At 32.2% G+C, this 17,270-nt stretch overlaps 3 protein-coding genes and 1 pseudogene across 3 annotated transcripts; 2 read left to right on the top strand and 2 right to left on the bottom strand.

Annotated features, from left to right (window-relative positions):
- Positions 1 to 1,913: 1,913 nt before the first annotated feature.
- LOC110662584 (metallothionein-like protein type 2) lies at positions 1,914 to 2,876 on the bottom strand. Its single transcript, XM_021821602.2, has 3 exons — positions 2,712 to 2,876; positions 2,532 to 2,606; positions 1,914 to 2,322 (listed from the first exon to the last, which is right to left on the bottom strand). The coding sequence occupies exons 1-3, from the start codon at positions 2,774 to 2,776 to the stop codon at positions 2,223 to 2,225; spliced, it is 240 nt and encodes a 79-aa protein (XP_021677294.1). The 5' UTR covers positions 2,777 to 2,876; the 3' UTR covers positions 1,914 to 2,222.
- A 2,764-nt stretch (positions 2,877 to 5,640) lies between these two features.
- On the top strand, positions 5,641 to 6,027 carry LOC131174782 (alkaline/neutral invertase CINV2-like). The gene has a single exon (XM_058138725.1). It carries the CDS (start codon positions 5,641 to 5,643, stop codon positions 6,025 to 6,027), a length of 387 nt encoding a protein of 128 aa, XP_057994708.1.
- A 139-nt stretch (positions 6,028 to 6,166) lies between these two features.
- Positions 6,167 to 8,185, top strand: LOC110662589 (alkaline/neutral invertase CINV2-like; annotated as a pseudogene).
- Positions 8,186 to 10,369: 2,184 nt separating this feature from the next.
- LOC110662593 (proteasome subunit alpha type-3) lies at positions 10,370 to 15,249 on the bottom strand. Its single transcript, XM_021821627.2, has 10 exons — positions 15,035 to 15,249; positions 14,765 to 14,804; positions 14,570 to 14,653; positions 13,168 to 13,241; positions 12,833 to 12,919; positions 12,655 to 12,739; positions 12,526 to 12,572; positions 12,073 to 12,138; positions 11,170 to 11,260; positions 10,370 to 10,687 (listed from the first exon to the last, which is right to left on the bottom strand). Exons 1-10 carry the CDS (start codon positions 15,136 to 15,138, stop codon positions 10,616 to 10,618), a joined length of 750 nt encoding a protein of 249 aa, XP_021677319.2. The 5' UTR covers positions 15,139 to 15,249; the 3' UTR covers positions 10,370 to 10,615.
- Positions 15,250 to 17,270: the final 2,021 nt, after the last annotated feature.

Raw genomic sequence — 17,270 nt, 5'->3', positions numbered from 1 at the left:
TTTGTTTATTTGAGTTACCACAAAAATAGATTTATTTTCTTTTTCATTTATCTTAAATTATATGTTACTTTCTTCTTAAAATAATAATATATTTATAAATTTATTAATATACTCCTATTTAATACACATAGAAAAAGTTTATTAATGATAAGAATAATTTAATAATATAAATTATTTAATTTAAAAAAAAACAATATGAGTAGAGGGCATATTGAAAAAATAAAAAAATATATTATTTTAATTATATTAACTATACTTTCTTAATTCATGTGAAAAAATAAGTAAACCTTACTTTTATAGAAAAGAGTAGGGGTGAGCTTTCGGTTCAAATTGAACCGAACCGAATCGAATTAAATTATAAAACTTATATTTTAAATTTTAGAAACCGAACAGAAATGGGTAAAAAATCGAATTAAATTGAACCGCTCTATTTCGGTTCGATTCGGTTTAAACCAATTAGCTTTGATTTTTGATTGATTTTTTAATTTATACTTGATTTTCAAGTTATTTGATCTAATTTTGACTTTGATTTGAACCTAATAACCATTAATCAATGAAATTAAACAATTAATATATATATAATTAAATATAATTCATAAATTTCCCATAAAAATAAATCAATTCAAAAATCAATTCTGTTCGATTTAGTTAGATTTGAATATATAAATTACAATTTGATTCGATTCGATTTAATTGATTTTTTTTCTCTTCAAAATTGAATCAAATCGAAATAATCAAAATTTTTATAATATAAAATTGAATCAAACCGATTAAATTTTAAAATCAAATTGATTAAATCAAATTAACTCGATTCGATTTAATTTTTTAATTTGAACCGAATTTTACTCAGAGAAGATGGAGCTTTTCTTTTATCTTTTTCTTTTTAAACATTTATATAGAGAATGTTATCAGTCAAATTTAAGGCTCTAATCACGCACTACTAAATTAGCCCCTTAACAATGAAGATAAGTTATAATAATAATAATAACAATAATAATAATAATAATAATAATAATAGACAATTAAACAGAAATTTATGATGCTGCCAAGTGCTAATTAACTTCCAAGTACAGAACACGTCAACCACATTTTAGTGGTTTGCTTAACCAGATAAGTTAGGTGTAGAGTTAGGTGGAGATTTTTTTTGTCCATAGATAGTTAGAGATTTCATTGATTACATTGGTGTTTGATTTAATTTATACATCTATCAAATCAATTTATATATAAAAAATTATAAATAAATTAATATTTAATTTAATTTTTAAATTAAAAAAATTATTTAAAATAAATTAAAAATAATAAGTACAAATATTTTACTCATAATTTATTTATTTTAAAATTATTCTTTTATAAAATAAAAAATTATATAATCTTAATAATTTAATTATATTATCTTAATAATTTTTAAAAATATCAATATAATTTTCATCTCGATAATTATAATACTTAATTAAATATTTTTTTTTAATTTTAATAAATTAAATTATTTTTAAATATTTTAAAATAAAATACTTAAATTATTTATAAATTATTTTTAAATAATTTTATTAAATAATTAATTATTTTGATTCATAAATTAAAAAAATATATTTTAAATTAAAAATAAATAATCAATCCAAACATATCCTGAGGAAAAGGCCTGAAACCAACATAGAAGAAGAAAGAATTCATCGCTGTTTAGCAACTGATATTTTCTTTGCTGCTTAGCAACATAGAAGAAGAGGGCAACACCCCTCTTTGACATTTTCTTTCTTCTTCACCCCTTTTCAGTGATTATGTTTTCCTAATGCTATTGTTTAGAAATAGGCCCTGTCATAATCATATTATTATATCAATGGCGTCAACATGGATGAAAAGTTAACAAATGGATATTATAAGAGATAGCTTCAAATAAAGAAAGAAAAAATAGATCATGAGTGAAAGGATTAGCATTAACCATCCATACCACAATAATTGAAGTTCCCCTACCAAACTACACAAACAAAAGTTAAGACCAGCAAAGCAGAGAGGACACAACACATAAAACAAGCCATAATAAAATCCATACACAAGGATTTGGATAACCCATGGCTGTTTTATTTACAGCAACACAAGTACTGTATATCACACATATTCATTAACCAACTCTTTTTCATCTTTCTTTCTCCTAATTTTTGTAGGGATTTATTAAACACCATGATTAAGTACTACTGCTTTGTTGGGTCCATGTCCATGCTGCTTTCTCACTTGCAGTTGCATGGATCACAGTTGCAGTTTGATCCACACTTGCAGCCATGTCCACCCTCAGCACCAAAGTTCATCTCAGACCCCTCCTCATAGAACCTGCAAAAACATAGCAACAGTCAATTAATTTCAACATCTTTATAGAATCAAGAATCTAATAATTCTGATTTTTTTTTCTCTCTCTTGAATGCATGAAAAATTGTCATTCTGACGCAGCAGCATATCTGAATTTGATAAGATCTCGAGTTTGAGTCCCTTCTTCTTAAACACAGAACTAAAAAAAAAAAAAAAGTCACCGTGATGCCTACTTCTTAGCAGGTGCAACTCCTGCAACAAGGGTCTCAGTTCTGGTGGTCTCTGAGATGTCAGGGTACATACCACATCTGCAAGAATTCAAGAAAATGATAGAGAAAAGATTAATTAGATACCCTTAAAATTAAAATAACGTTGGATAAAGGAGAAAATACTTTCCAAGAAAAAAGAATTACCCGTTGCAGCCGCTGCCGCACTTACAGCCAGAGCCACAGCCACAGTTTCCTCCGCAGCAAGACATCTTCTTTAGGATTTGGAGGAGATTTTACTTAGGAATTGAATTTTCAAACCCTAGATGATGGTTAAACTGGTGGCCTTAACTCCTATTTATAGGAAACAAAAAAATATCTTTGATATCCACGCCACCCCGTGGATAAATCTAAGGTCGTTTGCGTCTGTGACAAGTTTTATCTCCAGCAGGTAGGAACTGACAAATAATATTTACCTTTGACCACTCCCTTCTCATATTTTTTAGCAAGAGCTTTCCTTGTGAATAACATAATAATAATTGTATGGTAATTTACTAATTTTGAAATATAATGACAAAAGGCTCTAAAAACAAAATGACAAATAATTTCGATTTTATACATATTAATTAATTTATATATATTTTAATATATATATTTAATTTAATAATTATTAAACTAAATTCGAAAGAATGAGTTGTAAGTCACTAATATAGAGAAATAACAAAACAATTATTTATTTAAAGAAAAGGTACAATTATTCACTTTGAAAAGGAAAAGAAACTAGTGGGACGGCCATTACCCTACAGCTACAGAGAAAGAAGGATAAATGGGCAGAGCCCACATGCAAATTATGAGAAGAAGAGAGGCCTTTAGCTTGGGAATCAACTGAGTGACTCCTGATTCGTTTAAAAAGAATGGTGTATGTGATCTGCCTTTGCTGTTTCATAAGCAGAGCCTATTGTTTTCATGGATAGTACATTAGTCCACTTGGGTGGGCCTTCAATTTCCTGTATCCTCTGGTTGTGTTGTTTGCTTTCACTGTGAATTATTCTCCTCAAACTTCAACATTTAGTCTTTGCTTTCACTGTGAATTATCCTCTGATAATATTTATAAGTTAGCAGATGATTGTTCGTTCCCACCCATCTTTAGAAAAATAAGAGTTGAATTTCATCATTAGTTTAATTCAAACGTTCAAGAAATGAAGGTATTCAAGTCTGAAGACAGAAGACAGGATCGGATCCTCCATATCTTGGTACGAGCTCCATCATTTAGGTAAGGAACTAATGATGAAGCCCACTTTGCACTTGTTGTTTGCAATTCACTTGGATGCCCATCCCACACTATGGACCACAAAGTGGATGATAGGTCTGATCGGTCAAGGGAGCTGCCACAATTGGATTGGGTCTTTAATCTTTATTTTCAGCCATGTGAATATCTATATTAAAAAAAAAATTCCTTAAAGTAAGAAGAGTTTTTTAAAAGTAAAATAAAGTAAAATCATAAAAGATAGAGTTTTTTAATTTTATTTTATTTGGGAGGGAAATAGGAATGGTAATGGGCCAGTCGAGGTGATAATTGCTCTCTCATTTTCACTCCACAGAGATTCAGAGCAGTCGGGAAGAGTTTTTATTTTTATATAATATAAATTTATTTACTAAAATAAATTATAAATTAAAAATATAAACTTTAAAATTATTTTTAATAATATACTTGTATATATTTAAATTATAATATTTAAATATATAAATACATATAAATAAGTTATTTTTAAATAAAAAATAATATTATATTATTGTACAGATGAGTCAAGGAAATTCGAGTGAGAAGACCTTCTTCCCGTCTCCGCTCTAATGGGTTGGAATGAAATCAAAGAAAATTGATATGGTTTGCTGTAGTAGACACTATGAATTTCTTCTTATACAGCCTAACCAAAAAGAATTGCTGGACAGACAAATCAAATGTTTTCTCATAGAACTTGCAGCCTTCCAGAAATGAGCAGAGATAAAGTATCCAAATTCTTTGCACTTGAATTTTTAAAGACGATGAAATATGAATACAACCATGGCATTTAAAGCAAAAGCTCAGTAAGAAGCATTACTACTCAACAGAATTAGAGAGAGAAGAGAAAATAAACCCAGTCTGTTAATGAGAAGAAGGGAAAAGATTAAAACTTTTACAAGATATAAGAGAATTTCACTTAACCTATAGGAATTGATACAAAGAGTTCATTTCTCTTCTATATGTTAGCTTTAACCTCTGAAGCAAAATAAACCAACAAAAATGCAGAAAATGAAGGGGCAAGTAGAATGCATATAACCATAGCCAAGTGAACACAAATTTGGCACAGAGAATACTTATTCAGACCACAGAAAGCATCATCATTGAGTTAATTCAATATTGAGCAGTGAAATTAAGGAGTTGGACTATCTGCTAGACGTTTTAAAACTATAGAACATGGAATAGATCATGAGGCTCTATCTAACAGTTTAATCCCACAAATGCAGAGGGAAAGAGAGAGGGGATGACTCAGGCATAGTGAGGTAGCAGAAGGTTAATGAACCCCTGTTTCAAGTTCAAACACTGCAATTATAACAAGTCACCTCCTTGATATCTTAGGTCTCTGTTGTTGCTCGGTAAGGTCTTGTTCTCGTCCACCAGCTCATTTATCAGAGTCCTTGCTTTTTTTGACATTTCAGGATGGCACCAACAAAATAAATCGCAGCCATCATTCTATCCCTATAACATTTGCTAACAATCGAGAATAAATCATCAGAAGACTGGATTGTGTCTCAAGTTCGAGTCAAGCCGCCATTGCGTTGCTTAACCTCCATAATAATAAAAAAAAAGGTTATAAACTTCCAAAGTATTTTGCTAAGAAATCATTGGACTCTTTTTAGTTTCATAGTCGTTGGCAAGCATTATATCCTTCATCACTATTGATCTTTTATGATGAATCACAATTTTGTTACCTGAAAAACTTGAAAATTTGGGGATCTAAACGTCCGATTCTCATGGAGACCAATACTCATCTCTCAAATCTCTCATTTGCTGCCATTTGTTCCATAAACCCATTTATTCTTTGCCTCTAAAGAACACGAAAAATCAAGAATGAGAAGAAGAGAATAACATAGAAAAATGGAAAGGAACCTGAGTGATATTGTCTGCTATCGTTCCAGGCGTCCTAGCATTGATGAAGGCCAAGCATCAAATGAGGAAGACAGCTCTCATGGACCTGCAAGGACTCATTCTCTTGACTGTACGAAATTAGCAGAGTTGTATGATTCACCCAACGCAAGGTCTGATCACGGTAGCTCTCTTCATCTTGGATATTCTTGTATTGATCGAGCTGCCATTATTGCTGATGCTTGGAATCATTTGAGACGCTCTATTGTTTACTTCAGAGGGCAGCCTGTTGGCACAATTGCTGCCCTTGATCACTCTTCCAATGATGCATTAAACCATGATCAGGTTCTCCTCCAAATTCCATTTCACTCAGATCATAGTTATTTTCTTTGTCAATAATCTTCATAATGTAATTAATGAACAATATAGAAATAGTTCATGGCCCTTATAAAAATGATCCCTTTTGTCTACATCACTAACATTGTAGGCTTTGGGGAGGATTAGATGTAGGTGAACTTCAATTCCTCTTGCATTAATTGCCAGTATGCTATTTCTTTGATTTAATTTGGGAACTCTTATGGAGTTTATTGCACATGCTTGTTACATTTCACAGGTATTTGTTAGAGATTTTGTTCCTAGTGCCTTGACATTCTTGATGAATAATGAGCCAGACATTGTTAAGAACTTTCTGTTGAAGACTGTAAATCTTCAGGCAGTTAACTGTGAAACGTATAGATTGTTTTACCCTTGGACAAGGAGTCATGCCAGCAAGCTTCAAGGTTCTACACAATCCTGTCGGAAGCCGTGATACATTGGTTGCGGATTTTGGAGAAGCTGCTATTGGACGGGTAGCGCCAATAGATTCAGGGTTTTGGTGGATAATCTTGCTACGTGCTTATACTAAGGCTACTGGGGATTTTTCTTTGTCTCATACTCGTGAATGCCAACAAGGAATGAAACTGATATTGTCTCTGTGTCTAGCAGAAGGATTTGATACTTTCCCAACACTTCTTTGCACTGATGGTTGCTGCATGATTGATCGAAGAATGGTGAGCTTAGTTAATTACTTGATTAAAAATTTCAGTTTACAGAAAACAAATTGTTTAGTAGCAAAGAAAACTAATGATTTTAAAGGAAAATGTTAATTGTTAGATGAACTGGGGGAACCCAATAGTATAGATTCGTCATCAGGCCTTGCAAGAAGCCTATTTGCCCTGGTTCTAGCATCAATTACCATTCTACTGCTACCAATGAGCTTGTGGCATGATATTGAATGTGTCTGTGAGGTTCCCCAGTTGGAGCCCAGTTAATCAGAAAAAAGCAAAAATAACCATTCTAATGCTGCAGGGAGTCTATGGTTACCCTATCGAAATTCAAGCATTATTTTTCATGGCATTAAGGTGTGCTCTGCAACTTCTTCGAGATGAAGGTGATGGGAAGGAATTTATAATGATGATCGAAAAAAGATTGTCAGCATTGACATATCATATGCATAGTTACTTTTGGCTTGACTTTCAGCAGCTGAACAATATCTACCGATACAAGCCCGAGGAATACTCTCATACTGCAGTAAACAAGTTCAATGTTATCCCTGAATCAATTCCAGATTGGGTATTTGATTTTATGCCTATGAGAGGTGGATATTTCATTGGGAATGTTAGTCCAGCAAGAATGGATTTCAGATGGTTTGCTTTGGGTAATTGTATTGCCATATTATTCTCACTTGCAACTAAGAGTCAGTCCATCGCTATGATGGATCTCGTTGAAGAGAAATGGCAATATCTTGTTGGTGAGATGCCTCTAAAGGTAGCATATCCAGCTATGGAATCTCATGAGTGGAGGATAGTGACTGGTTGTGATCCCAAAAATACAAGATGGAGCTATCATAATGGCGGTTCTTGGCCAGGTATAACGTTAAGCTATAAACCAAATTAACTTTCGTGTGTTTTTGGTTCATCGCTCCAACTCCGGTTCGACCTCGAAATCTCACAACCTTGGAGACTGAACCAAAGCTCGTTAACTTTTGTGCTTTTGAATATACACTGCAATCGATAACTTGTAATTCACAATATTTGCAGTTCTCCTGTGGTTGCTTGCGGGTGCTTGTATTAAAACAGGAAGGCCGCAGAGTGCAAGGAGGAATTAGCTGAACGTAGGCTTTCTAAGGACTGCTGGCCAGAATACTATGATGGAAAGGACGGTAGCTATATTGGGAAACAGTCTCGGAAGCAGCAGACATGGTCAGTTGCTGGGTATTTGGTTGCTAAGATGCTGCTGGAAGATCCTTCTCTTCTGGGAATCTTGGCTCTAGAGGAAGACAAAAGGATCAAGCCCACTTCACTTACTCGAGCAAACACCTTGCCAGCAGGATTCACAGTTTAACATTGTAAAGTTTCTCTAATATTATTGTTTTGATACTTGACTCAGAATTGTTAGAGATGTATACTTCTGGTTTTGGACATGAATCAGACGGAATAAAAAAGAAAGTACCAAACGACGAACTGTTAGTTTTCCACGATCTATAAGTCTAAGCTCAATCATCCTCCAGACCAAGCTTTTCGACCCAGTAGCCTTTCCTTGATCTTGCATACCAATTAAGTCTCTAGAGGATACAAGATTAGATATCGTGTTAAAAACAGTTGCAAATACTTCTCCACCGTTAAATACTATTTGTCCTTGTTTGGTAGCCAAAAATTCAAGCATTTATATTGTGCCAATTTCTTCCTTCCCAGAATGGCTTATGATTCAATTGCGTTGGCAGACAAAGGCGAAGTCCTGCACAAAGGCTCGCAAGGACTTCCATTGGTCGCTACATTAAGGGTTCCAAACAAGCGATATACGTTCAAGAACATGGCTCTTGCGAGGAATAGCATTAAAGATAAATCTGATAGAAAACAAAATATCACGATTTTTAAGAATCCGAGTTGCTGCCATCGGAGACGACCCAACAACCACGATTTGAGTGCCAGTGAAATTATTGGGCTACAAACTTTGGCAAACTGATATGTAGCTTTTTCTCAATATGGGGAATGCTGCCAATGACAGGCCATGGACTGGAACCTGCAGGAAGAGGACACTGCTTTGAAGAGTGAGCTAATATGCTCGAGGATGATAAAGAAAACAGGTAGGGAAAAAAAAAAAAAAAAAAAAAAAGAAAGGCGATGAGAGACTTATAAGCACCCTTGTAGAAGGTGTTTAATCCATGTCATAGAGGCGTGAGTTGGATCTGGTTATTTTATTTATTTACTTATTTAATTTTAAGATCAGAGATGCTCCATTAATAAAGCCAAATTCATAAATAGTATAAAGTAAGATCAGTTTAGAGGCCAGCCTAAAAGATCAGATGTAAAAATGCTCAACAATAAAGCTTAATAGACTCAGCAACCTATTCTACCCAAACCACTACAAGGCCAACCCTTAAGAAGACCCTTGGTAGCAGAGAGATGCAACGCTGCTGCACACCACCCTCATCGAGGAAGAGGCACAGGAAGAGAAAATGAAATCTTGCATGTACTAGTAAGTCTGTAGCAGAGGAAAGAAAAACAACCTAGGTACCGAAACCACAAAAATAAGTTACTGAACTTTTAAGAGTTATGGAAGCTACTAAACTACACCAAAACAAGCAAGGGACAACATCGATGGGGCTTTTCGGCGTCCCATTCGCACTTTCTGGACTGACCTCCCATGTCGCACCCTGCAAGTAGACCCACCAAACAAAATTAGTTCCTAGCCTTACAAAAAGGGTTTCCAAAACCACTACAATCACCCACAAACACATGCATTCAGGATACAAGTTGTTTTAGGTCTGTCAAAGAAAACTCTCACCAATGAAGCTCTGAACCTACAAAAAAAACCCAAAATATATATACAAGCCAACCCAGAACGGAGAGGGTATATACCCACACTATTGGGTGCTGGAGGAGAAGGCCTCCCTGCCTTCAAAGGGCAGTGGAGGCCACAAGCCGATAGGGAGAAAGGTCCGATGCTTTAGAAAAAGAAAAAAAAAAATTGGAGAAGTCTCTATCTAAAAGTTTAGAGGGAGGTTTTTTTAAAGACTATTATTATTATTTTTTTACATGTTGTTTCAACAAGTAAAAATAATACAAGTTGCAATTGCAAACGCAGACGCAAATAAAAAAAAAAACTGATTTTTAGAGAGAGCAGATTTTCACATATGATTTTTTATGAAAACATATTTTATGTGAAATATTTTTAAATGGATGAAGTCTTTAGGAAGCTTATTCGGGGAGTAAAATCTCGGACTGGGGAGATATTGCTCCAAAGGGTGTGAAATTTAGTTTCCTCCTGTTGCCGCATAATGCACGTGGATTATTTAGTTTCCCCTGCTCCTATACAATTGTTTACGGGCTTGCGAACGCAGCCCTACTTCATGATAGAGGAATTCCCCTGCTCCTATACAATTGTTACTGGTTTGAGGAGAATGAATGAACTTCTCAATTCCTCTATCATGAAGCAGGGCTGAGAATACTACTCAAACCAGTTTTTTTTTTTTTTTTTTTTTTTTTTGGGTTTGGGCATTGGAGTCGTAGTCCCAAACCTTAATTTTGGCCATTTGTACAGCAGTAGAGGAAGAGCTACATACACACACGTCTACACGAGCAATATCAGCATTTTTCTCATATACGTTTAGGGATAGCAGAGGGTAATATGTAACGTTTAACTTTCACTTCAATAAAGAACAAATATGGTATGCTGCAATATAAAAGGAAAGAGATGACAATAAAGGGGAAATAAATATGTTCACTGCATTTCTAAAGCAAAAATATCAGTAGTATCGAAAATAATTTCATTGATTGTGCCTACAGATATTTAAAAAAGCCTGCTCAAATCAAGCGCATGTTAACCATACAAGAACAAGGGCAGAAAAGAATTGCAGACATTACTTGTACATGGAGTTCACCAAATATAAACCCAACCCACTCAGTTTCTAACAACGGAAATTCAGGGAGAAATGTGACATTTAGCTTTAATCGGCATCCATTTCTTCTAGTGCAGTCCTGGCAGCAGACTTGGCTTCCTCTAAGAGTTCATCAGGAACCTGAAAGTCCCACAGTAACAATAAGCATTCATAATAATTACATAACCCACCCCCTAATATTAGCTCTGTAATTACTGTAAGTCAGCCTGTATTTGTGTCTTAAACTAGAACATGACATAATACAAATATATTTGCATTTCCTCATTCCTACATTACCAACAGTACACGTTAGCACACAAAAATGCCCCACATAGAATGTGGAAATTAAGACCAGAGTAAACACACATCATTTTTTCTGATGCTTTTTTCTGTGCAAAGTTATATAAACTGATGCATCAAAATGCTGAAATTCCATTGCCTGCCAGAAATTTCTTTCAACTGCCAAAGCAACTGAGCCATTTTCTTATTTATTTATTTTGGAAAAATGGGAAGAGGGGGCTTCTTATTACTAAAACTTTTATTCAAATGAAGAGTTCTCCATTCTTAATGCTTCTTCTCTACTGCAGACATGAACACCAAAGTAGAATAGGACCAGATATTACCTTCTGATGCAGTCTCTTTGATTCATCACAAACCCAGCTCATTTCCAATTCAAAGGCCTTGTCCTTTGCTTCATCATGCACCTTGTAAATGCTGTTCAAAGGAGAAGGAAGGGGAAAGAAATGCATTAACTATTAGCTATGAAGTGCAAAAGCATGTGAATGAACAAAGAATTCTCTCTCCCCTCTTAAAGTTCATTCCTCTTTCTTTCTACTGACATAAATGATTTAGATCTGTACCTAATGCCTCCTAATGACAGCCAATGCCTCATTCAATATTTCAATGATAAATATTTTGAGCTAGCAATCATAAGGCTAGAGGTTTGAAATATAAAATTAACCATTTTAAACGAAAGTGCAAAAGTATTTTGTTTCAAGAATGGATCCTCCTTTGATGACATCACTAAGTAACAAACCATCTTAAGAAGAGGCAAAAGGATTAAAAAAAAGTACTCATCTCAGGTCTTCAGCATGGGTCAAGCCTCAATATTTTTCTTGTTTTACAAGACTGTAATTATTCATTTTTATTCCTCCTCAATTTAGACAAGGTGCAATGCAAGCTCAACTTGAAAAGAGTAATAGCATAATACAATGCTTCTAGTGGTTTAGCAAATAAACAAGAATCAAAAGGCTTCTAGTAAGGCTGTCCTCTCAAGATCTTTTTGAAGAATTTTTTAATGATTTAGCATTTAAAATTAAGTTCAGCTCTATTTTTTGTCATTTCCTTTTGATACCAGATTTATTTGATTAGAAAGTTACCATAGGCATCAAAAGGAATTTGAGAGAGAGAGGTTAGAAGGAGAAGAAAGAACAGAATACAATTAACAAATCAACAAAGAAACACTCATGGAATGCAACATAATTTGAAAAGAGAACTTTTATTCAGGTGGAGGAGGCAACACTCACATTTTGGCTACTTCAATTACCCCTTCTCGGCATGTCATTTCAGAAAGCTTCAACTTTTCAATTTCTCTGTCCAAACCATTCATAAATCATTAGAAATGAAAGGAAATATATGCAAATATGCAAAATTTTAGCTTGAGAAATTGTAATGCTAGCAAAATGACCAAGCAAAACAAACAAGGGATATGAAAGATAAAATCATCTTTTAGCAAGATAAACTCCATATTAAAACAAGCTGCTATGTACTGAGCTAAAAAGCTTAAGAAGAAAATATTTCATCCACAATTATTTGGTTTGATAAAGATAGTCTACATTACTATCTTCCAAAATTTAATGAAAAAAATCAAGAAAAAAGATGTCTAAAAACTATAAGCACAAAATAATTGTTTTCATATGATAAAAGTCATGAATATTGCCAACTAAATTCACCATTAGGGAAAATATTTGATAACTTACGTTTTAGCTGCTTGCTTTCCCTTCCCAATAGCAGCACCAAAATATCTCTGCAACATCAACAAATCAATAGAAAATTATATGGGAAAAAGCAAGTGAAGATATAGCTATAATAATGGAAATTCAACTTACATATGATATTCCAGATGGCTCAATCATGTATAATTGTGGTCCATCTCTGTCATAACCGCCAAGAATTACCCCGCAACCAAATGGTCTGTAGCATTAACAACTTTTGTGTAACTTCTTCTAAAGGGACCACAGCTGTGTGCCAAAAATGCAAAAAAATATGGATCACTGCCTTCCTTACCTAAGCCACCAGTAGAGAGTGCACAAATGCACATAACTAGCAACGCGTTCAGCAAGTTCCTTCACAGGAATGGCTTCACCATATACACTAACGATTGGAAAAAATACTCAAGGTTAGAGACCCTTTGAAGCACAAGAAAAATTGAAAACGAAAGTACATTGAAGCTCAGATAATCATCCACAATGAACAACAAAAGTTAGGGTTTCAGTCTCCCATAGCTATGTTCATTGCTAGAAGAGTAACCAGAATCAAAGCTTGCAACTATCTATTGTTTTCTTCTAAATATTCAAGTGGGTTTTTACCATAACAAACAAGGCATGGTTTAAACAACAAACCTTTCATAATTTGTTGCCTCAGACTTAGCTCGTGCAACGATTTGTCTCCCATCAGCTGCTAAACCAGCAACAGCCTGATATTTGAATATACATTGTATAGATGGATGGATAGATAGACACAAAGAGAGAGAGAGAGAGAGAGAGAGAGAGAGAGAGAGAGTTAGAAGCTTAAACATGCACAACCAGTACTACAATACAACAGTGTTACTCCAATCGTTGGACTTTAGGACCAAACTGAGTGGGAAAATATAAATAAGGATCAACTAATCAGCATGGCAAAAAAATGAAAAACATAAGAAGAAAGACTTGAGAAAAGCATCATTTTCAAATTCCATTCACCGAAAAAGAAACAAATAACACCATTTACACATGTAGGAGTTCAAGAATAGATAAGCCATATGTGCAGCACCTTATCTCTTCTTGAAACATTACTTCCCACAAGATCTTATAAGTTAATAAAAATGCAGTTACTTCCACCCTTTTATCGTTATGATCTATTTGAATAGGAGCATATGAGATAAGTGGTTTACACATTTTGAGAGAACTATTAAAAATACATAATGATATCATTTATACTTGTATGTGCATGTGAGAGAAAATATTATAGTGAGATCATAAAAAAAGAGGCGATTTTGTATTGTTTTATAAACATTGGAAACGGTATTCAAGTTTCAAAGCAAGTTATGCAATTGGTTATAGATTGAAATGAGTACAGTGTAAACTGTCAAGTAGTATTTACACAACAATCATCATTGAAGAGTTATAGTGAGATCAAGAAATTTGTCTTGCACAGATATATAGAGAAACAAAAGCAAAAGATGCAATGCAAGACAGACATTAACTCAACTCAACTCAACTCAACTAAGCTTTGGTTAGAAATCTAACATTGAGTTTTTGCTTCCAAAACCTACAGAGGAGAATTAAACACATATGCCAAGTTTAAGTTTACCACATAGTTCTCAAAAGGAACACCATGTCTTTCAGTTCATGCCCAAATGCATTTCAATCCATTATTACCCCAAAATTTCTATCAGCATTAATCACAACTAATCAGGTGATGGCCCATTCCACAAAAATTCATTTGATCACCAGGTGAGCTCAAAACATGGCAAGATATACATCCAAATCATGTCCCTATGTGTTGGACTACATGAGGCAGTCACATATGATACATAGAGAAAGGGTAAACACACCAATGTATCAACTTATACTGTCAAAGATAATTACAAATATCCACAAACAATATAAAGACAAGGTATTAACAGCACAAATTTGCAGGGAACTCAATAAAAGGCGACCTAGAAGTACAATGGAAATTGGAAAGTTAGAGATTTTCTTTGATTTTATTCCACTTCATGATAAAAATGGAAAGGCAAAAGGGCAATATCAAAACAGTTAGTACCATGCCAGAATGACGATGAACAGAGTGAATTCTCCTATTGGAACCCGGCAACATCATCTTAGATGCAATGAGCTTCTCCACACCCTAAATTCCAAAAGAGAAAATACAATTACAAATTTAAAATCCATTTCCAAAGGAACATTAAGCTGTGAAATGACGGAAAAGGACGGAAATCAAAGGAGAAAGCTAATTCACCATAACAATCCCGTCCCGGCACTTGATTCCGATAACAGTACTGCAAAAGCAAAAGCAATTTAAAACATCAAAAATTGCAAATAACAAAATAATTAAATAAAAACCCTAATACTGATCATCATTTAGCATGGCTCACATCGAGTCCACTTCAAAACTAATCACAACAGTTAAAATAGGAGGGGGAATGGTAAAACAGGAGAGACATTAATGATAGGTACAGTAATTTCTCGGGAAACAACCAGAAAACATAGAAGAGAGTGAAAAAAGGACCCGCTATTGTCGACGGCTTTGGCAGCGTATTCGATTTGGAAAACGCGACCATCAGGAGAGAAAGTGGTGACTGAGAGATCGTAACCTGTTCCAATGCTGCTCATTGTTTAGCCTTGGCTCTGCCTCTGTGATCTGCGTGAGGTTCTTTAGCTTCCTAGTGTAGAAATAGAGCTCGGCGAGTTTTCTTCGATCTCAAGACAAACCGAAGGGAAGACAAGGACAGTGTAAAACTGAGGTGGATTATGATGCCGGGCTGCCACCATGGGCCATGGCCCATAGTCCACTCATATTTGATTTCTTGATTCCTAATATATTAATATTGTTATTCTCTTCTCTTATATTTTAGAAAATACAACTTCTATTTACATTTATTTTTTGAAATTGTTTTTTCTAAAATTAAAAAATATTATTTTTAAAATTTTATTTATATTTTTTTATTAAAAATTATGTTTTATAAAAAATTTTAAAATTAAGAGTTAAATATTATTCTTATAAGTTTTAATCTGTAAATAAGATAATTATTAATCAATTCCTTCAAAATTAATATTTAACTCTTTTAGAAGACATAAATATTAATGATGTAAAAAATTAACTTAGTTTCTTTAAATATTTAAATAATATTAATGGTGTTAAAAATTATAAGATAAATTATGCATTATTAATTTCGTATTAAATACTCTTAGATATAATAATTATTTATACAATCTTAACACCTTACCCTCTCTAAATTAGACAAAATAAAAAATAATTTAATAAAATTAACAAATATTTTATTATAATTTAAATATTTTAATTACTTCATTAATTATCATGTAAAAATTATAAACGAAGTGATGTATAAAAGTAAATGAAGGTAGTAATATTTTAATAATAAATTAAGAAATAAATAATATTTAAAAAACATGGAAAAAAGTTTTTTTTAAATAAAAAATGCAACCATAACAAGCAGAGCTAAATAAAATGATAAAAAAATTTCCTTTTGTTTTTTTTTTTAATTTTAAAAGATTTAGCGGATTGTACAGTAACAAAAGCTAAGAAATAATTATTTTGTATTAAAAGTTTATATTAACTATAATTAAGGTGACATTTAATTGTGATTAAGTATATTTTTTATGAATAAATATCATGCAGTCACTCAATTTTTGTGAATATTTTTATAAAAGTTATTGAATTTTAAATTTATTAAATTTTAATTTATTTTATAAAAATCACTGTAATTACAAATTAAAAATTTTTAGATTAATTTACGGATTTATTAACTATCTTATAAATAAAATTATTTTATTTTATTATTTTTTTTAAATAAAATATAATACATAAAACACATCTAACTACATACTACTGTAAAACTCCTCTTATTTTTATATTTCTTATCTATCAATAACTACTAATTAAATAATTTTATGTAAAATAGTTGATAGGCCATAAATTAATCTAAATTTTTTTTTAATTTATGATTATAATAATTTTTATAAAATTAAATTAAAATTTAATAAATTTTATATAAAAATTAAAATTTAATAATTTTTATAAAAATATTCATAAAATTAAATGATGATATATGATAATTATCTAATATTTATTGATGCAACAGAAGTTTATTAAATCTATTTGATAGACAGCGTCCATCTAGAAAATGTATAATTTTCAACCATGAATCGTAATTCTTAACATTATTATTTTGAAAGAGGCTATAGTCATGATAGTACTGCAGACTTAAATATTAGACTTTACAATTATTGATGCATTTTTAATATAATTTATTAAAACTCTGATTTCAAATATTTTATTTAATGCAGCCAGAATACACTCTCTCCATCGACATTAAAAACAAAAATATAAATCAAGAATTTTAATTTTTCTTTTTTTTTTTCAAATTTTAATTTCTCATTGACCCAAACTCTAAATAAACTATTTATTTTTCAAATAAACTTTTCGGGTGTGACGGAGTCTTTTTTTTTTTTAATTCATTAGTTAGATTTTATTTAATTAAATTTTATATTTAAATATGTAAAAATCACATATAATTTTTAATTGAATTGGGTCACGTCAAATATTTAAAAAAAAAAAATCCATTTTATAATTTTTTTTATCAAATTTCATCATTAGTTTTAATTTTAATATTTGAATCATTTAATTTGTGAAAATATTTAAATTATTTTAAATTAAATGAAATTTTTATAAATAAGATATATTTTATAACAAGGAATGTGGAATTTATTATTAAAATATAAAT

Source organism: Hevea brasiliensis, chromosome 16, assembly GCF_030052815.1.
Source record: "Hevea brasiliensis isolate MT/VB/25A 57/8 chromosome 16, ASM3005281v1, whole genome shotgun sequence".
NCBI classification, from domain to species: domain Eukaryota; kingdom Viridiplantae; phylum Streptophyta; class Magnoliopsida; order Malpighiales; family Euphorbiaceae; genus Hevea; species Hevea brasiliensis.
This window is presented reverse-complemented; position numbering and strand designations above follow the sequence as displayed.